Source organism: Lynx rufus, unplaced genomic scaffold (genome assembly GCF_022079265.1).
Source record: "Lynx rufus isolate CCGP_SWC_20201006 ecotype Redwood Valley unplaced genomic scaffold, mLynRuf1.p SCAF_2, whole genome shotgun sequence".
In the NCBI taxonomy this organism is placed as follows: domain Eukaryota; kingdom Metazoa; phylum Chordata; class Mammalia; order Carnivora; family Felidae; genus Lynx; species Lynx rufus.
Genome location: NW_025814834.1, coordinates 213,415,625 through 213,441,333, shown reverse-complemented (window position 1 = coordinate 213,441,333; position 25,709 = coordinate 213,415,625). Strand labels below are relative to the sequence as shown.

The following is a 25,709-nucleotide window of genomic DNA, read 5'->3' as shown; positions in this document are numbered from 1 at the left end:
CCAGCAGCCGCAGAAAGAATAAAAAGTTGTGGTGTATTCATACAGTGGCATGCTATCCAGGAAGGAGCACGGGTGAACCCATGTACACGACGTGGAAGAGACATCCAGCACGACACTGAGTGAAAGAAGCCAGACGTAAAGGAGTCCCCTCTGCGTGATTCTATTTATATAACAGTCAGAAATCAGCCACATGAGTGTGGGCTGTTAAAGGAAGGACAGTGGTTGCCTTTGGTGGGTTTAGTCATGGGCAGGGGGCGGTGGTGATGGGGAGAAGGGACCCCTAGTTGCTAGAGATGTACCGTATCCTGGTTTGGGTGCCGGTGTTTGGGTGCGTTCACTGTGAAAATTCTTCGAGCGGTATATTGCACGATTTATGCAGTCTTCCACAGGCATTTGTGTGCATACGTTTATTTATAATAGGTAAGTAAGATTTGCTTGAAAAAGGATATTTGCATGCTCCTGTTCTTTGCCGCGCTATTGCCAATTCCTCAGCAGTCTATCTCCTTTCAGAGGAGGGCACCGAGATGCAGAGAATAGAGAGAACTTATCCAAGGCCACTGAGCCAGTAAGCTGAAAAGGCGGGATTCAAACCCAGGCAGGCTGGCATCTGAGTAAGTCCTCTTGACTCTCGGCCATGCTGCCTCTCCCCACAGCCTGGACTTGAATGGGGCCAGGGCGGCAACCTGGCATGAGATGTGCTTTGGCCAGCCCAACCATGCCATGGTGAGGAAAGCTGGCCGATTCTGCATGGGAAGGTGAGGCCACAGAGGCCTACGCAACTATGTGAGGCCTTTCCCTTAGGGGTCTTGGGCAACACTGGTTTTCTTGGAGCTTTCATTGCTCAGAGAAATAGTCCCTCCAGCTCCCATTGGCCCTGTAAGATGCCACGTTAGCCCACTGAATCACGGCTAAGTCCAAAACCAGTGGGAGCAGAGAGAGAGCTGGTATAGCGGGTCCACGTTCTCCTAACACAAGTGTCCAAGCTCCTCTCTCTGGAGAGGCAGCTGCTAGCAACCTTGGGAGCATGCTCGTCTTGTGCCTGGTGCTCCTGTGCACCTTTTTTGTGGGAGTCTTCGTCTGGACTGTCCTCCAGCATTTCCTCACCGTAGATGTCCTCTCTACCTTGCAACATCCCGCCAAGTTCAGATTTCTGCATTGCCTGTTCCTGTATGCTTTAACTTTGGTGAGTTTGCTCTCGGGCTCTGTAACGGGTTGGGTCTCCCGTCCTCTCTCCCCATAACTTGCCCCTCCTTTCCTCTTCAGACTCTCCCCAAGACATATTTTGTTACACTCTCTTTTGTGTCTGCAGCTGTTTCCCTCCCTCTTCACTTCCCTTCCTCTCTCTGCCCCTCCCTCCTTTTCTTCCTTCAAACACTTACTGAGCACCCGTCACCTGGCTGCTTCCTGAGGATTCTAAAAGGATTGCAGACCCAGCCCCTTCTTCTACAGGGTTTTCAGCCTGACAGGGAACCGAACCGCCTTAAACCACAGCCTCTTTTGCCCTCTGCGCACTCAGCTGCCTGTAGGCTGTCTCCTCTGAATACAGCGTAGGCACATGGAAGGCAGGGACTGCTTTAACTACCTTTGCGACATTGGCCACAGGCACAGACCTGCCACCTGGTAGGTGCTTTCCATTTGCTGATCAAGACATAGGTGAATCTATCCAGCATGTCAGAGGGGTCATGCTGGCCAGGCTCTGAGCAGGGACTAGGGTTGGGGATAGGACGGCACATATTTAGAGCTGCAACAGGTTTGGAAACAAAGGCTTGGCATCTCGTAGGAGGCAGACCACTGGTTTTAACCCAATGTTCCAACCCCTGGGTGTTATCAGCCCAACAGTTCACACTGCTTACTTGTGGGGATGGAGGGCAACTGTAGAAGGAGGAAGACAGAAGGCCTCACTTAGCTGATAGCAGAGTGAAAGGTAAGGAGCCCAGATGGTAGGCAGCCTGCCAGCATGTGCATCCCAGCTCTGGCTGTGCAATCTTGTGCAATGCACTTGACCTCTCTGTGTCTATTTTCCCATCTGCGAAAGGAAACAATGGTGTCCATCTCATCAGGATGGCAAAAGAATTAAATGACACGTGATAAGGGCTTCCTATGTTTGGTAAAGAAATAAAATATGTTTATGTGCTTCTGGAATGTTCCACCATGGATGTGGATGACTCTTAGAGACGTGAACACCTCTAGTTTATAATTTCAGAACTGTTACTGACTCAAGGAGACAGGCTGAGGGCAAAACTCTCATCTCTGTTATTTTTCCTGGCCAAGCACTTCACTGGAAGTCGGCCTGTCTCAAACCAGTGGCTGCCATTGCACGGAATTATGGGCCAGTTTGAGACCCAGAAAAAACCAAGGCCTTTCTGACCTTGTTTTCTCCTAAAGAGTAGCCCACAAGCTGCAAGCACCTGCTGATGACCGTGGCTCTGGGGCACTCACGGGAGGCTCGCAGATGGACCTTGGAAGCAACACAGCCCGTTATTTTGCCAGCAAGGTGGGCTTATTCAGGAAGAGTAGAGGAATTGAGATTGGGGACATGCAAGTTATGGCAAACCACCTGCGCGTCCAGAGATCAAAGGAGAGAAGCTTCTTTACAGAGAAGTGGAGGGAGGTGGGAGGGGCTGCTTTGGATGAAAGTCCATTGGAGGAAAGTGTGAGGTCAGGGAGGGGCAGTTTCTCATTGGCTGAGTTGTGGTATCTTCTTATGGGCTGAGCTTGTTGCTGGGCAAGAAGTTCCTTCCTTGCTCCTGTTGGCGGAGGCAAGCAGGCTTCTTCCGCCCACAAGGTGATGCAAGTTTTCTCGGTGGTCTCCAATCACGATGAGCGGCACCACGCGAGGGCTCCCCCTCTTCTTCCCAGGGGCTTTCCTTGTCCAGCTTCATGGCCCTGAAGGGGGAGCTTCGCCTGTGATGTCTCATCCTGATCCCTCCAGCGCTGGCTGGGTGCCCCCAGGACGCACTGCCCATCACGGGGTGTCCATGATGAAGATAATGATGTTCGGTGGAGGGAGACACACGGGTGACCACATCCATGTACTAAAGCCTTGAGGGGTTCTGAAGAAATCTGGGCAGGGTACTTAGGGCCTCCAAGGAGGCAGCAGCCATTGCTGTGAACAGGGGGATACAGGTCAGGGATGGCATCAGTCAATGAGAACATGGACTTGAGCTTGGATATGAAAGTCCGTTTGGTGTTTCTCCACCTACTAGGCAGGTAGAAAGGCTTCCAGGAAACAATGTGAGCCACGGGTGAGTACATGGAGCATGGGGGAACTGCAATGGAGGAGGTCAGAGCTGGAGCCCACCTGAGCCGACAGGAGGCATCTTGACGTCAGGGTGCTCGGAGCTGAGCTGGCCAGTGAAGGTCTGAGCTGGCTGAGTACAGAGGCCTGGTGTCCTCAGATGTGGGCTAAGCAGGCCATCTCCAACCAGTTCCTCACCTCACTCTCCTCCAGCTCAAGCAGGGAAATGAAGGTTTTGTTTGGAGTTCTCTTTGGAGAAATCAAAGCCTTGGATGTCTCCACGGAAGGAATGCACTGGGGCATCCCAGGGGACTTGGGACAAGACCCAGTGGGTGTGAGCAGGAGAAGGACTGGGGATCACGCTTGCCAGGACCCACCAGTGAGACACTCATCGTGAGTGGTCGTATCTAATCCCCAAGACTCCTCCTTGGGCTGTGGACACCATTCTATTTTGTAAAGGAGGGAAATCGAAGCTCAGAGATGGTTAGTTTGGCGATAAGCTAAAACTTGAGTTCAGATCTTCCTGACTCCAGAATCCAAGCTCTTTCTGGTTTAGTGGTTGAGAACACATGTTCTGCATGTTACTCCTTGGCAGGCAGGGCACTTGACCTTGGTTTGCCTCAGCTCCCCCATCTACAAAATAGAGCTGATAACTCTGCTTGACTTAGAAGCATCACTGAAAAGTTTCATCCAGTTTATAACCACTCGGACCACTACTGGCATGCTATAGGTGACTCATAAATGATGCACTTCCCTTGGGACAAGGACACACTTAATGTGCGGTCCTTGGAAGAGATGATTCCAGTGGTTTAAAGGCAGTGAGTACATGCAACATGATAACTTGTAACTATATTTCATGATTTATTCAGACATTTGTTTGTTTATAGCTAGAGTGACTATATTAGTTTAAAAACAATGGAATTTTATACACATTTGGCAAATAAATGGCCATGTGCCATTGCACCCTTCTTCTGAGTCAACAGCAGGCATCCCTAATCCCATTACTTTCTTTTGTTGAACACAAACATGGCTTAAGAATCTGTCATGGTGCAGGCTCCGGGCGGGCAATGTTGGGTGTTGACCCAAGTGATGACCCTTTTTGCCATCTGAGGCTGGAGAGCCAAAGAGGAAGGTTGCCTGCCAGTTGCCTTGAACAATTGGCTTTGTTCAATTCAGTGCCCAACCATTCAGCCTAAACATGGTCAAGATCTTTGGCCAATTCATACAGTTATTCAATCAAGATCGTTTGGGAGGAAGTTCTGAAACCCAAACCCTCTATGTGGACGCAATCCTAGCCTGTCCTTCCTGATGAGCCTTACCCAGATGAGACAGATGAGAAACTGCAAAAACATCCTAGCAATTGCAGGTGACAGGAGTCCTCTACGATCCAGATGGGTCCTGACCTCTCCTAATGTCTCCCTTTCTTTCTCTTACGCCTGACAGGGGAATATATTTGAGAGGCTGGGAATCTGCTCCAGGCCCAGATTTACCCAGTTATTGCATGGTTTTGTGAGAACAAAAAAGGATGCTAGACTTGTAGTGACTGACCTGTATTTTGGGACCATACCTGTGAGGCTGTTCCAATCCAAGGCAGAGTCCTCCAGCCCCTGGTGAGGCATCATCTTCCACGGAGGAGGCGGGTTCATGGGGAATTTGGGTAAGGTGCTTCCCTGCAGCTTTGTAAAGGAAGAGCTTCATCTGTGTGTACAACTTGGCTCACCCTTCACTGAAAACCTTTTTTCAACGTTTATTTATTTTTTGGGGGACAGAGAGAGACAGAGCATGAACGGGGGAGGGGCAGAGAGAGAGGGAGACACAGAATCGGAAACAGGCTCCAGGCTCTGAGCGGTCAGCACAGAGCCCGACGCGGGGCTCGAACTCACGGACCGCGAGATCGTGACCTGGCTGAAGTCGGACGCGTAACCGACTGCGCCACCCAGGCGCCCCCACTGAGAGCCTTTTTAAGAGTAACTCAAAGGAATCAGCAGTTGGAGGCTTTAAAAAAAAAAAAAATTTATTTAGAGAGAGTGCAGGGGAGGGGCAGAGAGAGAGAGGGAGACAGAGTCCCAAGCAGGCTCCGCACTGTTAGCACAGAGCCTGACACGGGGCTTGAACACATGAACTGTGAGGTCATGACCTGAGCCAAAATCAAGAGTCGGGACGCTTAACTGACTGAGCCACCCAGGTGCCCCAGCAGTTGGAGATTTTTTATAGGAATCCCAGGCTGAGTGCTTTGGGCTCAAGTAAGCAGATGACACTCAATCTATGCGAGAAACGTTCTTTTCTGTACTATAATGGTCTTGGTCAAGGTGAGGCTAGTGCTGTGTCTCAGTGGGGCTTTCACGATGCTGGGGTGTTGACTGCTCTCTTCCCTCGCCACCCACAGCTTTGGCCCGTCTTATCCGTTTTCCACCCACAGTACATCCCAAACCCATGCATCTCTCCCTGGCCCTGCTACACTACCATGATCCAAGACCCCACGTTCTCTCTTGCCTCGGCCCCCTTGACCTTCACACCCCACAACCCCCCCCCCCCACACACACACTTCTGTCGCCCCTCAATCCATTCCTTCCCTGGCAGCCAGAAAGAGCTTGTAAAACGACAAGTCAGAGCTTGTCGGTCCTGGGCTAAACCCTTCTTGTGGCTCTCCGGTGCCTTTAGATGGAACCGAGCCCTCGAGCCCTGACAGCTTTGGAGGTCCTGCCCACCTTTGCAGCCAGGTGCACGGCGTCTCCCTCCTCCCAAAGCAGTTCACTGCGCTCTAGCCACACTGCCTGCCTCTCAGACACTCCAGGCTCCTCCCCTCTCTCTCTGAACCTTTGGCACCTGCTGTTCAGACGATGTCTCTCCCCTCCTGACTTTGCGTGACTGGTGGACCCTTATTTGTTCATTCAGTCTGACCTCAAATATCCTCTCCAGAGCGGCCTCCCTGAACGTCTTACCTAAGGCACAGTCCCTTAGAGTTCCATGCCCGTCTCCATCCCTGACATCATCCCTTTAAATTTCCCTCATGACACTTGTCGTGGTCTGAATTTATCTTGTTCCTTCGTGTATTTCCTCATTTTCTGTCTGTCTTCCCCAACTAAAAATGGAATCTCCCAGAGTGCCAGGAAGACTTGTGTTTTGTTTGCTGCCTTATCTCCAGCGCCTTCCTTGCCTGTGGATTTTAATTTTTGAATGACTGTATGAGTTCATGAACACAAAGATGGATGAATGGATGGGTGAATAACTGGGTGCAAGGATGTGTTCATGGACGAACAAATGGGTGGACGGATGGCTGCCCAAAGTTGCCCAGAACTTCCCTGAGATTAGGGTGTGCTGCCACCTGGTGGTGGAAATGGCAATAGCCGCATTTGCTGCCGGGATGCTCTCCTTTTTTTCAGAAGTTAACAATGGATATCTCCCATCTACCGGCCCCCCGAGGTCATGCTTCCCTTTCAGAGATCCCCCGGGAGCACCCCATTAGTTGGCTAGGACTGTTAGCCCTCCTCTGTGGGGCATGATGTTATTTTAAAAGTGAAGCGAGGATTCATTTGGGAAATATTCACCCGGTATTTACCTTGTGTCATATCCTGTTCCAGGTACAGGGGACCGAGTGGAGAACAAGAAAAACTCTCATGGAGCCTACTCGAACGAAAAGGCTGGGCAATGAAAGAGAAAGCAAATAAATAGGGTAATTCCACAGAGTTATGGCACAAGATGATGGAATAGAAAATGATTCATGTGCATCTTTAGTTTTTCCAGAAGAAGCTTCTCCAAAAAGGTAGAATTTAAACTCAGGTCCAAGCAACTGATGAGGAGGAATAAGCCCCATAGAGGCTGGGGAACAGCATTCTAAGCCTGTAGGGATAGGGGCAGGCAAATGGGGCCCTTGCCTGGGGCTTGATATTTAAAGGGGCACCAAGAAACTCAGTCTTCAAGATAATTTTATGCACTATTTTCACCTTTTTAATGTTAATTTATTTTTTTTTGAGAGAGAGAGCAAGAGCGAGTGGGGGAAGGACAGAGAGAGAGGGGGACACAGAATCCGAAGCAGGCTCCAGGCTCCAAGTTGGGAGATCATGACCTGAGCCAAAGTCAGATGCCCAACTGACTGAGACACCCAGGTGCCCCTTTTTTATGCACTATTTTCAAAAATTCAATATTAATGCAAAAAATATATGGTGAACAAAATAACAACGTTTATCTAAAGGCGGGGTCCAACAGGGCCAGGAGAATTGTACAAATGCAAAGTAGGCTCTTGTCTATGTAAGATTTTCATACGTCCTTCATCACAGATACTCGTGGCATTTGCTTTGATTCCTTAAAAGATTGCACCAAAGTATTATTTATCTCAGCTGCAGAGTGTCTTGGTGACCCTTTAGTTTTGTGCCCAAGGCAAGTGCCTGCCTCACTCTGTCCCAGCCCAGTTAAGTCTAAGCAGAAGAAACAGCAAGTGCAGAGCTCCAAAACAGGGGCTCGAGGGAGAGAAAGAATGTCAGGGCAGCAGAGCAAGGAGGCAGGGGGATGATGTGGGAAAGGCCAGCAGCGGTCTCCATCCTGGCTATGATTTGAACCCCCTGGGGGGGCTTTGAGTCATACCCACACCAAGGTCCTGCCCATGCCACTGTCAGTCTCAGGGGTGGGGCCCAGGCATCAGCATTTTAAAAAAGCTCCCAGATGGCGCTAATTTGCAAGCAGGGCTAAGGCCTCCTTGGGAGCTGCCTGTCCCACTCAGTTTTGTCCCCTCCTCCGTCATGTCCCTCAAAGGGTGATGATGAAGCTGGGGCACTTCTCCCGGTCTGCTCAGTCATTCACCACCGCCCCCGAGGCTGGAATTTGGGAACTCCTGCTATCCGTGCTCCCCACCCCAGAGACACCGGTTCAATTATTTGGGGCTCAGTCTGGGCACCAGGACTTGGAAAACCTCCCTGGTACTTCTATCTACAGCACAGCCAAGGTTAGAAACCACGGAATTAGAGGCTTATTTGGCACAGATACTTGTCTGGTGCTGTACCAGGATGGCCAATGGACTGTTGATAATGGACTTGTCTGAGAACCTCAGAGGTACCCCTCGGCTAATAGAAATGGCCCATGGGGCACCTGGGTGGCTCAGTTGGTTAAATGTCCAACTTCAGCTTAGGTCACGATCTCATAGTTCGTGGGTTTGAGCCCCACATCTGGCTCTGTGCTGTCAGCTCAGAGCCTGGAGCCTGGTTCGGATTCTGTGTGTGTGTCTCTCTCTCTGCCCCTCCCCTGCTCATGCTCTATCTCTCTCTGTCTCTCAAAAATGAATAAAATGTTAAAAAAAATTAAAAATAATAAAAATGGTCCATCCAACCATCCCATATTTCTTAATAACATACATTTGTATGCATGCGTACGTAATTACCATTAATATTTTAGAGCAGGCATGCCTACCCTCCTTGGCCTTGGTTTTGTCTGTTTCAAATCACCAAACCTTCCTGGTCCTCAGTTTCCACCCCCACTGTGGAAGAAAATGTTGCAGCTGGTGAGCCCTGAGGTGCATTGGAGTCCCGATATTCAGGAGACCACGGCAGATGTCAGGTGTCTTACGTGGCCTGGCTTTTTGGTTTTGCCCAGGCAGAGCCAGCTGGAGTCACTGCAGAGGAAGTAGGGAAAGGAACAGAAAAAGAATGTCACACCCAAAGCGACCACTGCTGGCAGGTTCTCCTCGGGGACTAGGGTGAACAGTGCTGGGCCCTGCATGGGGGTGTTGACATCTCTACAGGCCACTCAGGGCGGCTGCTGTGACCAATTCTGTCTTGCAGACTTGTACCACAACCTGTGCAATTTTCTGGCCCTGGAGACTGATTCTGTGCTGCTGTCGATTGGGTGAGCTGCTGGAGAAAGTCAGTGGGTGTCACTTGGGTGGAAGAAGGTAGGGAGGAGCACGTGGATGATTTGTAGAAGAGAGAGAGGGGCCCTAGCCCCCAAGAGGCACTCTTGCACGTACATGCATGGACACAGGCACAGCGCCGTTCACGAGAGCAAAAACCCAGAAAGAAGTCAAATGCCCACAGCAGGGGTGTGCACGAACAAACTGGGGCATGAGACAGCAAGTGCTGGTGAGGAGGTGGAGAAAGGGGAACCCTTACGCACTGTTGGTGGGAATGCAAAGTGGTGCAGCCACTGTAGAAAACAGTATGGAGGTTCCTCAAAAAGTTAAAAATAGAACTACCCTATGATCTAGTAACTGTACCACTGGATACTTACAATTAAAAAGGATAGATGCACCCCTGTGATTACTGCAACATCATTTTCAATGGTCAAATTATGGAAGTAGCCCAAGTGTCCATCGGCAGATGAATGGATAAAGATGTGGTGTATATGCAACGGAATGTTTTCCAGCCACAAAAAAGAATGAAATCTTGCCATTTGCAATGATGTGGTTGGAGCTAGAGGGTATTATGCTAAGCAAAACACTAAGTGACACTATATTAAATGTACATACAAGTGATTCAGCACTTACATGTAACACCTAATGCTCATCAGAACAAGTGCCCTCCTCGGGGCGCCTGGGTGGCGCAGTCGGTTAAGCGTCCGACTTCAGCCAGGTCACGATCTCGCGGTCCGTGAGTTCGAGCCCCGCGTCGGGCTCTGGGCTGATGGCTCAGAGCCTGGAGCCTGTTTCCGATTCTGTGTCTCCCTCTCTATCTGCCCCTCCCCCGTTCATGCTCTGTCTCTCTCTGTCCCAAAAATAAATAAACGTTGAAAAAAAAAAATTAAAAAAAAAAAAAAAAAAAAGAACAAGTGCCCTCCTTAGTACCCATAACCCATTTAGCCCATCCCCCACCCACCTCCCTCCATCAACCCTCAGTTTGTTCTCTGAGCCTCTTACGGTTTGCTTCTCTCTCTCTTTTTTATTTTGCCCTCCCTTGTGATCATCTAATTTGTTTCTTAAATTCCACGTATGAGTGAAATCATATGATATTTGTCTTTCTCTGACTGACTTATTTCGTTTAGCATAATACATTCCAGCTCCATCTACGTCGTTGCAAATGGCAAGTTTTTGTTCTTTTTGATCACTGGGTAATACTCCATTGTACATCCACATCACATCTTTATCCATTCATCAGTTGATGGACATTTGGACTCTCCCCATAGTTTAGCTACTGTTGCTAAGCAACAAATGCTTTTTAGTATAAGCATCTGCCATGTTTTTTTCTACTTTTTAAAAAATTTACATCCAAGTTAGTTAGCACGTAGTGCAATATGATTTCAGGAGTAGAATCCAGTGATTCATCCCCCACGTATAACACCCAGTACTTAGTGTCTTCCTTAATTCCCCTTGCCCCTTTAGCCACCCCACTCCCCAAACCCCTTCAGCAACCCTCAGTTTGTTCTCTATATGTAAGAGTCTCTTATGTTTTGTCCCCCTCCCTGTTTTATATTATTTTTGTTTCCCTTCCCTTATGTTCATCTGTTTTGTCTCTTAAAGTCCTCATGTGAGTGAAGTCATAGGATTTTTGTCTTTCTCTGACTAATTTCGCTTAGCATAATATCTCTAGTTCCATCCATGTTGTTGCAAATGGCAAGATTTCATTGTTTCATTGCCAAGTATATGTATATATATATACAAGTATATACGAGTGTATATATATATATATATATATATATACACACACTACTCCACTATATATATATATACCATATATATATGTATATATACACCATGTATATATATACCATATCTTCTTTATCCATTCATCTGTCAATGGACACTTGGTCTCTTTCCATATTTTGGCTATTGTTGATAGTGCTGCTATATACATTGGGGTGCATGTGTCCCTTCGAAACAGCACACCTGTATCCCTTGGATAAATGCCTAGTAGTGCAATTGCTGGGTCTTAGGGTAGTTCTATTTTTAGTTTTTTGAGGAACCTCCATACTGTTTTCCGTCCGGAGTGACTGCACCAGATTGCATCCCCACCAGCAGTGCAGGAGGGTTCCCCTTTCTCTGTATCCTCGCCAACAGTTGTTGTTGCCTGAGTTGTTAATTTTAGCCATTCTGACTGGTGTTAGTTGGTATCTCATTGTGCTTTTGATTTTTATTTCCCTGATGATGAGTGGTGTTGAGCATTTTCTCATGTGTCTGTTAGCCATCTGGATGTCTTTGGAAAAGTGTCTATTCATGTCTTTTGCTCATTTTTTTCCACTGGATTATTTGTTTTTTGGGTTTTGATAAGTTCTTTGTAGATTTTGGATACTAACCCTTTATCTGATATGTCATTTGCAAATATCTTCTCCCATTCTGTTGGTTGCCTTTTAGTTTTGCTGATTGTTTCCTTCTATGTGCAGAAGGTTTTATCTTGATGAGGTCCCAATAGTTACTTTTTACTTTTGTTTCCCTTGCCTCCAGAGACATGTTGAGTAAGAAGTTACTGCAGCTGAGGTCAAAGAGGTTTTTGCCTGCTTTCTCCTCGAGGATTTTGATGGCTTCCTGTCTTACATTGAGGTCTTTCATCCATTTTGGATTTATTTTTGTGTCTGGTGTAAGAAAGTGGTCCAGGCTCATTCTTCTGCATGTAGCTGTCCAGTCTTACCAACACCATTTGCTGAAGAGACTGTCTTTATTCCATTGGATATTCTTTCCTGCTTTGTCAAAGATTAGTTGGTCATACGTTTGTGGGTCCATTTCTGGGTTCTCTATTCTGTTCCATTGATCTATGTGTCTGTTTTTATGCCAGTACCATACTGTCTTGATGATTACAGCTTTGTAATACATCTTGAAGTCCAGGATTGTAATACCTCCAGGTTTGGTTTTCTTTTTCAGGATTGCTTTGGCTATTCATGGTCTGTTTTTGGTTCCATACAAATTTTAGGATTGTTTGTTCTAGCTCTGTGAAGAATGCTGGTGTTATTTTGATAGGGACTGCATTGAATATGTAGATTGCTTTGGGTAGTATCGACATTTTAACAATATTTGTTCTTCCTATCCAGGAGCATGGAATCTTTTTCCATTGTTTTGTGTCTTCAATTTTATTTCATAAGCTTTCTATAATTTTCAGTGTATAGATCTTTCACCTTTCAGTGTATAGATCTTTTGGTTAGATTTATTCTTAAGTATTTTATGGTTTTTGGTACAATTGTAAATAGGATTTATTCCTTGATTTTTCTTTCTGCTGCATCATTATTGGTGTATTGAAATGCAACCAATTTCTATGCTATCTATAATTTTATATCCTGTGACTTTGCTGAATTCATGGATCAATTCTAGCGTTTTTTTTTCGTGGAATCTTTCAGGTTTTCCATATCATGTCATCTGCGAAGAGTGAAAGTTTGACTTACTCCTTGCTGATTTGGATGCCTTTTATTCCTTTGTGTTGTCTGATTGCTGAGGCCAGGACTTCCAATGCTATGTTGATTAACAGTGGTGAGAGTGGACATCCCTGTCGTGTTCCTGACCTTAGGGGGAAAGTTCTCAGTTTTTACCCATTGAGGATAATATTAGCAGAGTGTATCTTGTATATGGTTTTTAATCTTGAGGTATGATTCTTCTATCCCTACTTTCTTGAGGGTTTTTATCAAGAAAGGATGCTGTATTTTGTCAAATGCTTTCTCTGCATCTATTGAGAGGATCATGTAGTTCTTGTCCTTTCTTTTATTAATATGACACATCACATTGATTGATTTGTGGATATTGAACTAGCCCTGCATCCTGGGTATAAATCCACTTGATTGTGATGAATAATTCTTTTAATGTATTGTTTGATCTGGTTGGCTAGTATCTTGTTGAGGATTTTTGCATCCATGTTCAGCAGGGAAATTGGTCTTTAGTTCTTTTTTGTGGGGTCTTTGTCTGGTTTTTGAATTAGGGTAATGCTGGCCTCACAGAATGAGTTTGGAAGTTTTCCTTCCATTTCTATTTTTTGGGGCAGCTTCAAAAGAATAGGTGTTAACTCTTCTTTATTGTTTGCTGGAATTCCCCTGGAAAGCCATCCGCCCCCGGACTATTGTTTTTGGGGGGAGATTTTTGATTACTAATTCAATTTCTTTACTGGTTATGGGCCTGTTAAAATTTTCTATTTATGGGTCTCTTAAAATTTTCTATTCTTGTTTCAGTTTTGGTAGTTTATATTTTTCTAGGAATTTGTCCATTTCTTCTAGATTGCCCAATTTATTGGCATATAATTGTTTATAATATTCTCTTAGTATTGTTTGTATTTCTGCAGTGTGGGTTGTTATCTCTCCTCTTTCATTCTTGGTTTTATTTATTTCGGTCCTTTCCTCTTTCTTTTTGATCAAACTGGCTAGGGGTTTATCAGTTTTGTTAATTCTTTCAAAGAACCAGCTTCTGGTTTCATTGATCTGTTCTATTGTTTTTTTGATTCTGATAGCATTGATTTACATTCTAATCTTTATTATTTCCCATATTCTGATGGTTTTGGGTTTTATTTGCTGTTCTTTTTCCAGCTCTTTAAGGTGTAAGCTTAAGTTGTGTATCTGAGACCTTTTCTCTTCTTTAGGAAAGTCTGGATTGCTATATACTTTCCTGTTATGATTGTCTTTGCTATATCCCAGAGGTTTTGGGCTGTGGTATTATCATTTTCATTGGCTTCCATGTACTTTTTAATTTCCTCTTTAACTTCTTGGTTAACCCATTCATTCTTTAGTAGGATGTTCTTCAGTCTCCAAGCATTCGTTGTCTTTCCATATTTTTTCTTGTGGTTGATTTTGAGTTTCATAGCATTGTGATCTGAAAATATGCATGGTATGATCTCGATCTTTTTGTATTTGTTGAGGGCTGATTTGTGTCCTGGTATGTGATCTATACTGAAGAATGTTCCATGTGCACTTAAGAAGAATGTGTATTCCACTGCTTTAGGGTGAAATGTTCTGAATACATCTGTTAAGTCCATCTGGTACAGTGTGTCATTCAAAGCCATTGTTTCCTTGTTGATTTTCTACTTAGATGATCTGTCCATTGCTGTAAGTGGGGGTGTTGAAGTCCCCTACTATTATGGTATGATTATCAATGAGTTTCTTTATATATGTGATTAATTGATTTATATGTTTGGGTTCTCTCATGTTGGGGGCACAAATGTTTACAATCGTTAGCTCTTCTTGGTGGACAGACCCCTTAATTATGATATAATGCCCCCTTTCATCTCTTGTTATGGTCTTTATTTTAAAATCTAGATTGTCTGATATAAGTATGGCTACTCCAGCTTTCTTTTGGCAACCATTAGCATGATAGATAGTTCTCCACCCCCTTACTTTCAATCTGAAGGTGTCTTTAGGTCTAAAATGTGTCTTTTGTAAACAGCATATATATGGATCTTGTTTTCTTATCCATTCTGTTATCTTATGTCTTTTCACGGGAGAATTTAGTCCATTGACATTTAGAGTGAGTACGGAAAGATATGAAATTATTGCCATTGTGTTGCCTGTAGAGTTGGAGTTTCTGGGGGTATTCTCTGGTCCTTTCTAGTCTTTGTTGGTTTTGGTCTTTTTTGTTTTCTTTTGTCTTTTCTCCTCTCAGTGAGTCCCCTTAACTTTTTCTTGCAGGGCTGGTTTAGTGATCATGAAATCCTCTAGTTTTTGTTTGTCTGGGAAACTTTTTATCTCTCCCTCTGTTTTCAATGACAGCCTTGCTGGATAAAGAATTCTTGGCTGCATATTTTTCTGATTCAGCATGCTGAATATATCCTGCCACTGCTTTCTGTCCTGCCAAGTTTCTGTGGATAGGTCTGCTGAGAACCTGATCTGTCTTCTCTTAAAGGTTAAGGACTTTTTTCCCTTGCTGTGTTCATAATTCTTTCCTTGTCTGTGTATTTTGTGAATGTGACTATTATATGTTTTGTTGATGGTTGGTTTTTGTTGAATCTAATAGAAGTTCTCTGTGCTTCCTGGATTTTGATGTTGTGTCTATCCCCAGGTTAGGAAAGTTTTCTGCTATGATTTTCTCACATAACCCTTCTACTCATTTCTCTCTCTCTTCATCTCTGGGACCCCTATGATTCTGATGTTCCTTTTTAATGAATCACTGATTTCTCTAATTCTTATATCGTATTCTTTTGCCTTAGTTCCCCTCTTTTTTTTCTCTGCTTCATTATTCTCCATAAGTTTGTCCTCTGTATCACTGATTCATTGCTCTGCTTCATCCGTCCTTGCCACCATGGCATCCATTTGAGTTATAGCATTTTAATTTAGTCCTAACTAGATTTTACTTCTTTTATCTCTGCAGAAAGGGATTCTATGCTTTTTTCTTTTTTCTTTTTTTTAATGTTCATTTATTTTTGAGACAGAGACAGTGCACGAGTGGGGGAGGGGCAGAGAGAGAGGTGCGCGCGCGCACATACACACACACACACACACACACACACACACACAGAATCCAAAGCAGGCTCCAGGCTCCAAGCTGTTAGCACAGAGCTCGATGCGGGGCTTGAACTCACAGACCATGAGATCATGACCTGAACTGAAGTCAGACGCTTAACCGACTGAGCCACCCAGGCACCCCTATCCTTTTTTCAATTACAGCTAGTATTCTTACTATCGTGATTCTAAATTCTAGTTCAGACATCTTGCTTACATCTGTGTAGATTAAGTCCCTGGCTGTCATTTCTTTCTGTTCTTTCTTTTTGGCTGAATTACTTTGTTTCATCATTTTGGAGGAAGAAAAAGAATTAATTTAATAAAATAAAAATAAAATTAAAAAATTAAAAACAACACACAAAAATCATATGAAGGAAGCTAGGTGTGTTTTGGTCTGGTTGTTGAAAGAAGCTTGATAGAATAGAGAAAAAAGGGAAAGGAAAAAAAGTAGAGAAGAGGGAAAATTAAGAAAATGCTTAAAAATTTTAAAAATGTATACAATAAAATAGAATAAAATGAAATTAAGAAAGTAAAATACACTAAAAAATTTACAAAAAATAATAAAAAATATAGTAGAAAAAAATTAAAGAGAAACCTTTTTATAAAAACAGAAAATAAAAAATAATTTTTTTCTCTTTCTGTATCCAAGAATAAGAAAAGAAAAAAAAAATGAATAGCTGGACCAGCAAACAGAATGAAATCTGAGTGAAATTACATCCAGTTTCCCCTAGAAGTCAAACTATGAGCACTTTATAGTCTGTAAACTAAGCAGGCAGAGAGACTTGTGGTCATCCTCTAGGGCTTGGTTGGTGGAGATGGACAAGGCTTGGTGTAATGGCTCCATTCTCCACTAGGTGCCACTGCTTAGGTTACTGGGGTGGATTGTTGTGGCGTGTGGGCATGTATGTATGCCGGGGAGATGTGAAAATGGCATCACCCTGCTTCCCAGTCTCTAGCATCAGAACTCTGTGCTCTCCCCAACTGGCAATCAAACACCCCTTCTTTGTCTTGGACTTCCATCCACTCCCTGCTTCTACACTGTCCACAATCAAGCCATCAGCCTGCCAGGCAGCACCTCCTTCCCAAATTTTTTCTCAGATGGGACTGTGTTTCCAAACCCCTCACTTCTGAGGGCCCTGTGGCTTGAACCCACTCTGACCCTCGCAGGGAGGGTCTTGCTGAGCAATGGCCAGGTGCTGGCCCATGCTGCTGCAGAGGCCCAGAGACTGTGGCCAGGTGCCAGCCTCCCTAGAAAAAGTTCACATGATTGTGTGGCAGCAGTGGTTCAGAGGCTATGGTAAATCACAACACACACCTGGCGCCAGTCTTCACCACACCCTAATGTCCTTGTTCCAACACCAGCAACATGGCTGTAATCTGGGGTCCACTGGGACCTTTGCCTGTGGGGAGACTGCACGGCCTCTACCAAATGTCCTCTCTGCAGGGGAACTGCCTCTCCCCATGTGGCCTGACGACCCCTTGGACCTTGCTCTCTGCTCCTGAAGATTCGCCCTTCCCACCAGAGCAGCACCAGGTATCGAGCTGCAAAGTTTCTGGCTCTGTGCTCCCCTATTTATAGAGTCCTAATGGTATTGAAACCCTCTCTTTTCTCCTTTCTCCATTTCTTATGAAGATGTTTCCTTGCAGGTGTTTCCACTCTTTCTCTTTGTCTCCAGCTGCTTTTGGAGGGAGTGCTTTTCCTGTAATCTCCCCCCAAGTCTCTGTCCTCTCTCTGCAAATAAAAACAGTTCCCTACCCTCTGCAGCTTCTCTCTCCCCCAGCTCACCTCTCTGCAACATGTACCTGCCAAGTTCTGTGGCTCAAGTTATGCAGATTGTTGTGTTTGTCCTCAGATCAATTTTCTAGGTGTGCAAAATGGTTTGGTGCTGATCTGGCTACATTTCAGGGACGAGTGAAGCAGAGAGCTTCCATGCTGCCCTGCCATCTTGGCCTCTCTCCCCTACCGTGTTTTAAATGACCTTTGGGAGAGGAACAGGGAAAAATAAATCCATGTCATCTTCTTTCTGAAACCAGAAATTTGAGTAATTACTAATGTATCATATTCTAAACCCTTTTCAACATGAGAAAGAATTCTCCTAAACAAACAAAAACTAAGCTAAACTAAACCATGGCACAGTGAATATTATGTTACACAGCCATTAAGGTATTATGGATGATTACATAGCCATTTAAATAAATGAACTGGAAGGGCACACCAGAATGTGAATGAGTCTTGGCAGTATAAAATTAAGTGAAAAACATTCAAATAATTACGTAAGCCTGGTACTCTTTTTATCAAGTTAAAAACAAAATCAGAAGAGTATTTGTAAGGAATATGCATAGACATTATAAAAGTACATGAAAAGGAAAGAAAGGGAATGGTGGATACAGGATTGAAGGTCAAGGTCACTGTTCCCTCAGATGGCAAAGGCAGCGAGGTGGGATGGTGGTGGGGGTATGATAGGGTTGGCCAAAGGTTATGGTCAAGGTTCTGGCTGTTGTTTGGGTCTGATGGTTCTTCAGGTGCTTATTTTGTTAACACAACTACCTACCTACTTAACTTTGGGGTCCAATGCTGGGAGTGTCTTGAGACAGAAGAAGACAGTGGGCAATAGTTTCAAGAAGTTAGAGAAACTAAAAGCTGTCCTTTTAGATTCAACCTCTACCACAAGGCCCCTCAAACCCTGGCTGCCCCCAGGCATCTGTGCAGCTTAAAGCAACTTACTTAGCATCTCTGGTCTTCTCAAATTTGAGGAAGACAGTGTCTGACTGATAGAGGCTCTGTCACACTCTACATCTGAGAAGCCCTTTGTGATAATGAAAATGCCCCTTGAACACACGGAAATGTTAATAAACACCTGCATGAATATTTGTAGGAGATTGCTTAGGATATTGTTGTTTGATATAGTTATAGTTGAAAAGACTTAGGACATGGGTTTTGATAGAGAGGCTGGTGGAGGTTGGAAGACAGGTAAGGTTCTTCAATCTGCCAGGGTGACTGCAGGTCGGAAAAGATGTCCAGTGTCTGAAATGCTCCCTGGTTTCTCATCAAGACATAATGAGACTCCCTACCTAAGCTCCTGGAGAATCTTTTGACTTTCACCCCTACCCTGAGTGGGCAAGGGTAGGCATTTCTGCCTCTTTCTAGCAGGTCGGGATTCTGCTAATGGAACGCATGTAATATTTGTTATTTCTTTTATACTGCCATATTTGTACATTTAACATTTAGTAGGATGTGTATCCTTCTAGAAATAGAAAAATGGAGGCTGAAGTTTGTGTTTGCTGCTTCTAGGTGCTGAGCACATCTCAATACAAGGACCCTACTAAATAGTATATGTTTTGCTAAGTTTAAATGGAAAGCTATGTTGATAACATTGATTTATTTATCAACATATTTGCTCATTGAGGCAATGTTGCAGGGTTGCAGTCAATCAAACCCTATCCTTAAAGATGATGCCTTAGAGCAACTTTTAATGGAAACAAAAATCAAGATCTAATAGGAAGTGGTGGCTTCCAGACTGGGTTGCTTAGGACACTGGGATTCCCTTCGTTTTTTTAAGGGTGGCCAGGGAGGTCAAAGAGGAAGAAGAATGAGTGAGGTGTTCAGATCCCTGCCCCTGGGCAAAGCTAGAATGACTGACCACTACTCACTTATTTTATACAGTGGGGGTCCTTGTATCATTTTAATAAGAAAAAATTAGAGGGTCTGGGTGGCTCAGCGGTTGAGCGTCCAACTTCAGCTCAGGTCATGATCTCACAATTAGTGGGTTCAAGCAAGCTTTGTGTCGGACTCTGTGCTGACAGCTCAGAGCCTGGAGCCTGCTTCGGATTCTGTGTCTCCTTCTTTCTCTGCCTCTCCCCCACTTGCTCTCTGTCTCGCTCTGTCTTTCAAAAATAAATCAATATAAAAAAATTTTTTGAAGAAAAGCAATGTTGCTGTTCTAACGAAGTTTGAAAGCCACTATTCTAAGGTGTCAGTTTTCTTTATGTGTGCCTTCCAAATTTAATCTTACAAGTAGAATGCACTTTCTTTTACAATGCTTTTAAATGATAGGTTGTAAGAAGGGAAAACACATTTAGCAACAACTTCAAACAAAAATTTGGGATAACAGCCATGTTTTTCATAAAATTTCTAATCAAAGCAGTTTAGCCAAAGGGTTTCTATTTTTTAAATTGATTTCTTTCTATTATCTCAATCTTGATTTGTGCATTAGTTAGCTTGTGTTTTACTATTTCTGTAAGTTCAGCACCACCCCCAGCTTTATTGAAATATAATTGACATATAACATTGCATAAGTTTAAGGTGTATAACGTGTCAGTTTGAGACACTTATATATTGCAAAATGATTACCATGATAGCATTAGGAAACATCTCCATTGTATCATGTAATTATTGTTTCTTTTTTGTGGGGAGAACATTTAAGATCTACTCCCTTAGCGCATATATATATATATATATATATTTATAGCACATATATATATTTATATATTTATATTTATATTTAGGGTTAGAGAGAGAGGGAAGGAGAGAATCCCAAGCAGACTGCACTGTTAGTGCCTAGCCCTGTGAGGGGCTTGAACTCGTGAACCATGAGATCATGACCTGAGGCAAAATCAAGTGCTGGCCACTCAACGGACTGAGCCAGTCAGATGCCCCTAGAAGTTCATTTTAAAGTCCTTTCTCTTTGCCCTTGAATTCCTATGAGGAGACACACTTTGAGGGCTTAGAGCAGCCTTCAGGATGCTCTCCACAGCCAGAGCAGAATCTGTTTCCTGCCTGTTTACCTTTCCTCCACCTTTACCCTCAGGGCATCTCCCAAACCTCTCCCTCTTTCCCCAACCCCCAGATAGAAGACAGCTCTTTTTTTTTTTTTTTTAAGAATTTAAGATAGTGACATTTATTTATTTATTTATTAAATTTATTTTTTATTTTTTAAAATTTACATCCAAATTAGTATATAGTGAAGCAATGATTTCAGTAGGTTCCTTAATGCCCCTTACCCATTTAGCCCATCCCCCTCCCACAACCCCTCCAGTAACCCTCAGTTTGTTCTCCATATATATGAGTCTCTTTTGTTTTGTCCCCCTCCCTGTTTTTATATTATTTTTGTTTCCCTTCCCTTATGTTCATCTGTTTTGTCTCTTAAAGTCCTCATATGAGTGAAGTCATAGGATTTTTGTCTTTCTCTGACTGACTAATTTCACTTAGCATAATACCCTCCAGTTCCATTCATGTAGTTCAAATGCCAAGATTTCATTCTTTTCGATTGCTGAGTAATACTCCATTATATATACATAGCACATTTTCTTTATCCAGTCATCCATCGATGGACATTTGGACCCTTTCCATCAACTTTGGCTGTTGTTGATAGTGCTGCTATAAACATGGGGGTGCATGTGTCCCTTTGAAACAGCACACCTGTATCCCTTGGATAAATGCCTAGTAGTGCCATTGCTGTGTCATAGGGTAGTTCTATTTTTAGTTTTTTGAGGAACCTCCATACTGTTTTCCAGAGTGGCTGCACCAGCTTGCATTCCCACCAAAAATGCAAAAGAGATCCTCTTTCTCCACATCCTCGCCAACATCTATTGTTGCCTGAGTTGTTCATGTTAGCCATTCTGACAGGTGTAAGGTGGTATCTCATTGTGGTTTTGCTTTGTATTTCCCTGATGATGAGTGATGTTGAGTGTTTTTTCATGTGTTAGTTGGCCATCTGGATGTCTTCTTTGGAGAAGTGTCTATTCACGTCTTTTGCCCATTTCTTCACTGGATTATTTGTTTTTTGGGTGTTGAGTTTGATAAGTTCTTTGTAGATTTTGGATACTAACCCTTTATCTGATATGTCATTTGCAAAAATCTTCTCCCATTCTGTCTATTGCCTTTTAGTTTTGATGATTGTTTCCTTCGCTGTGCAGAAGCTTTTTATTTGATGAGGTCCCCGTAGTTCATTTTGCTTTTGTTTCTCTTGCCTCTGGAGACGTGTTGAGTAAGAAATTGCTGTGGGCAAGATCAAAGAGGTTTTTGCCTGCTTTCTCCTCGAGGATTTTGATGGCTTCCTGTCTTACATTGAGGTCTTTCATCCATTTTGAGTTTATTTTTGTGTCTGGTGTAAGAAAGCGGTCCAGGTTCATTCTTCTGCATGTCGCTGTCCAGTGTTCCCAGCACCACTTGCTGAAGAGACTGTCTTTATTCCATTGGATATTCTTTCCTGCTTTGTCAAAGATTAGTTGCCCATACGTTTGTGGGTCCATTTCTGGGTTCTCTATTCTATTCCATTGATCTGAGTGTCTGTTCTTGTGCCAAAGGCAGCTCTTTAAGTCACTGGGAAAGAACAAATCTTGGTCATTAGATTAAAAAAAATTGTTTTTTAATGTTTATTTATTTTTGAGAGAGACAAAGCATGAGCAGGGGAGGGACAGAGAGAGAGAGGAAGACACAGAATCTGAAGCAGGGTCCAGGGACAGAGCTGTCAGCACAGAGCCTGACATGGGGCTTGAACTTGTGAAATGGGAGATCATGACCTGAGCTGAAGTCAGATGCTTAACTGACTGAGCCATCCAGGAGCCCCTTGGTCATTAGATTTTGATTAAAAAAACCAAAAATTCATCCTGAAAGAAACTTCTGCTTTATTTGAGCTTTACTTTGCTTAGCCTGTTCTCTTTGGGCAGCCAGTGGGACAGCCAGGAGGTTCCTTTGTATTTCCCAGCATCACTAGTTGTTTTGCTCCCACTTCAGATGGCTCAGATAGCTTTCAAGTTGCATAATCTTGTGTGGAGTGTCTACACCTATGGGCAACAGGCAGAGCCTAGTGTTGGAGTCCAGAACCCCTGCCTGTAGGACTAAGGGGAGGTCCTTCATGTCCTCATATGCAAAAGAAAAAAAAAAAGAAAAGATAAAAATCCCCACCTCACCGGGCCATTCTGGGGATTTAGTCAGAGACAGTCTTGCAAGGGGGAGTTGAGGACATGGTTAAAATGGCTCCCAGTGACACCTGTCCACACTGCTACACTTTTGTTCCCTGCTTGCTCTTCAGGTACCGCAAGCTTCCTGATCACCATTACCCCAGCATTTTCTGAGATTGCCTGAATGCCTCCATTCACTTCCTGAAGGCCCTGGAAACCTACAGGGTGGACCCCTCCCGGGTTGTGATCTGTGGAGACAGCACTGGGAGAGCGTATGTGGTCTGTGTCACCCAGGCCCTGGTGGGCAGATCAGATATTCCCCAGATCCGGGCCCAGGTCCTGATTTATCCACTTGTTCAGATCATCAGTTTGCAGCTGCCATCTTACTGGCAGAGCAGAAATGTCCCATCCTGCCCCAGAAGTTCATGATGACATGTATGTTTAAATATATGGTTATCGACTTTCACTGGTGGGAAGCCATCTTGGATGGTGCCTTCATGCCCCCAGACTTCTGGAGGAAGTACAAGCAGTGGCTCAGCTCTGACAACATACCCAGGAGATTCAGGAAGATGCGCCACCAACCTGTGTTTCCCGGCCCTTTTAATGGGGCTCCCTATCTGGAAAACAAACATCTTTTGGATGTAGAAAATGCCCCTCTGATAAGAGATGATGAGACCATTGCTCAGCTTCCCAAGGCCTTCCTGGTGAGCTGTGAGCATGACATCCTCCGTGATGACACCTTGCTCTATATGAAGCGCTTGGAGGACCAGAGGGTCCCCGTGATGTGGTATCATGTAGAGGATGGCTTTCATGGGTCCCTACTGCTTTTTGACAAGGAACTTTTCTTGTTCCTGTGCTCCCTGAAAATTGTGAATGCTATAGCCAATTATATATAGAGCATATAGCAACCCTGGGGTGCTGATTAAGGAGATGCTGAGTCAATGCTCTGCTCACATGAAAAGGATAAGTCAGCTTAGAATGGTTTTGCTTAGTATTTCAGAAAATCCAAATTGTGAGCAACACTTGCTAACATTCTCACTCAGGTGAAATAAATATCAAAGGGAGAGACAAATGCCTTTAAAAACTTCTCAAAGCCCTAACACACAAGGTCTGTGAAGAATAAATGCTAACAACTGGTTATTCTGTCCGTGTGTCTCTAATCATGGTGCATCTATGCTCATGATGCCAACGCAGGGCTTGGGGCCATGGTGCCTGTTGGACGAGGGGGCACCTAATTGTTCTTGGGATCATAGGTCACCAGCCAAATTCCAACACACCAGTTATAGATCAGTCTCCAGCAGGAGAAATGCTGTTGCAATGAAACTCTTGCCTCACTTTAGCCATCCTTGGACACGACTAAAGGCAGGTTTCAGGGGAGGTGGTGGGAAAAGGAGATGGGGAAGAGGGAAGGGAAAAGCAGTGAGGGAAAGAGTGGGCTCTGGGGGGCTGTGAATGTGGTCTGGGCTCAAGTCTTTAATCCGAATTCCAAAATCAGATTCCTGGCTACCAAGAGGCAGGTTCTCAGAGCTAAGTCTGTCCTGGGAACCTCCAGATGCTACCTGGAATATGAAAACTGCATTCTCCAAGACAGACAACTTACTATACATTCTTTCTTTGGTGAGCTTATGTATTGTTCCCACTTTTACAAAGAACCTTGCCTTAGGGGCGCCTGGACGTCTCCATCAGTAGAGTACAATCCTTGATCTTGAGGTTGTGAGTTCAAGCCCCACATTGGGTGTAGAAATTACTTGAAAATAAAGAAATAAAATCTTACAAAAAAGAACCTTGGCCTTGCTTAGTTCATACCACTTTCTCTGCTCATGGGGTAAGGAAAGAGAATCTTGGTACTGCATGCTGGTATAGTCCACATTAGTTTTTCCACTGGGCTCATGTTTGCTAGATACATCTGTAATAACACTGGGCCTCACTGCTGTCTAGACCCACCCAAGCACTGGAGTTGGAGGCTCCCTTCTGTTCAACCATAACCTCCCTTGGTACCAAGGACCCCGCCAATGGTCAGTGGAGGAGGGAGTCTTACAGGTGTCTTGGATCCTTGCAAAGAAGGCAAATATCTTTTTCCAAAAGGCATTTCATTTTACCAAACAGGCAGTTTGGACTGGGATTCTCAGGACACAGGCAGACACAGAGTGGGAGCAGGGGAGTGGCAGAGAGAGAGACATACACACAGAATCTGAAGCAGGCTCCAGGCTCTGAGCTGACAGCACAGAGCCTGACGGGGGGCTTAAACTCATGAACTGTGAGATCATGACCTGAGCTGAAGTTGAACACTTAACCAACTGAGCCACCCAGACACCCCCAAATTTAATGTTTAAAAAAAATTTAAAAATTAATGGGAAAAGATGAGTCAGGCATTCTCTCTTATACAGTTGATCCTTGAACAACATTGGTTTGAACTGCTCCAGTCTGCTCATATGTGGACTTTTTACAGCCCAGTACTGTAAATGTATTTTCTCTCTCTTTTGGTTCTCTTAATCACATTCTCTTTTCTCTAGTTTGCTTTACTAATTTTTAAAATTTATTACTATTATTTTTAAAGTAGGCTTCACACTCAATAGGGAGCTTGAACTCATGACCCTGAGATCAAAAGTCAGAAGCTCTGGGACTTCAGAGCCAAGGTGAGTAGAAGCTAAGATACAGTATGTTTTGGTTGTTGTGCCATAAGTCATACAAGTCTTTGAATCTGCACAAGGTATCATATGTTTCCTGACAGTGTCCATGACACTGGGGCAGGCTAGCTGGGTCGTCTGCAAGTAGAATAAAATCTCATACCTATTTCACAGTTCTTGATATGCCCTTTACATATTTCCCCTTTGCCACCAGGTTTGTCAGTAGAGGATGCTGGAGGAATACTGAAAATAGATGGAGTCTCTTCCTGGTTCTGGTGCACTCCTTTGGCCAGACTTCTGCTGCCAAAGAATGGTTTCTCTAGGGACACCTGGGTGGCTCAGTTGGTTAAGCATCCGAATCCAGCTCAGGTCATGATTTCATGGTTCATGGGTTTAAGCCCCACGTTGGGCTCTGTGCTAAGAGCTCAGAGCCTGGAGCTCACTTTAGATTCTGTGTCTCCCTCTCTTTCTGCCCCTTCCCTGCTCATGCTCTCTCTCTCTCTCTCTCTCTCTCTCTCAAAAATAAATAAACATTAAATTTTTTTAAGTGACTTTTCTGGCACTGGGCTCCTGCAGTATTCAGTTTTTCCAGCATATGGGTCCTGCGGTGGATGGTTTCT

At 44.2% G+C, this 25,709-nt stretch overlaps 1 protein-coding gene across 1 annotated transcript; it reads left to right on the top strand.

Annotated features, from left to right (window-relative positions):
• Nucleotides 1–1,024: 1,024 nt before the first annotated feature.
• On the top strand, nt 1,025–23,358 carry AADACL4 (arylacetamide deacetylase like 4). The gene is given in 5 exon segments (XM_047082393.1): nt 1,025–1,183; nt 4,682–4,895; nt 9,010–9,073; nt 22,594–22,868; nt 22,871–23,358. Coding segments are annotated over 5 exon segments (1,200 nt in total).
• Nucleotides 23,359–25,709: the final 2,351 nt, after the last annotated feature.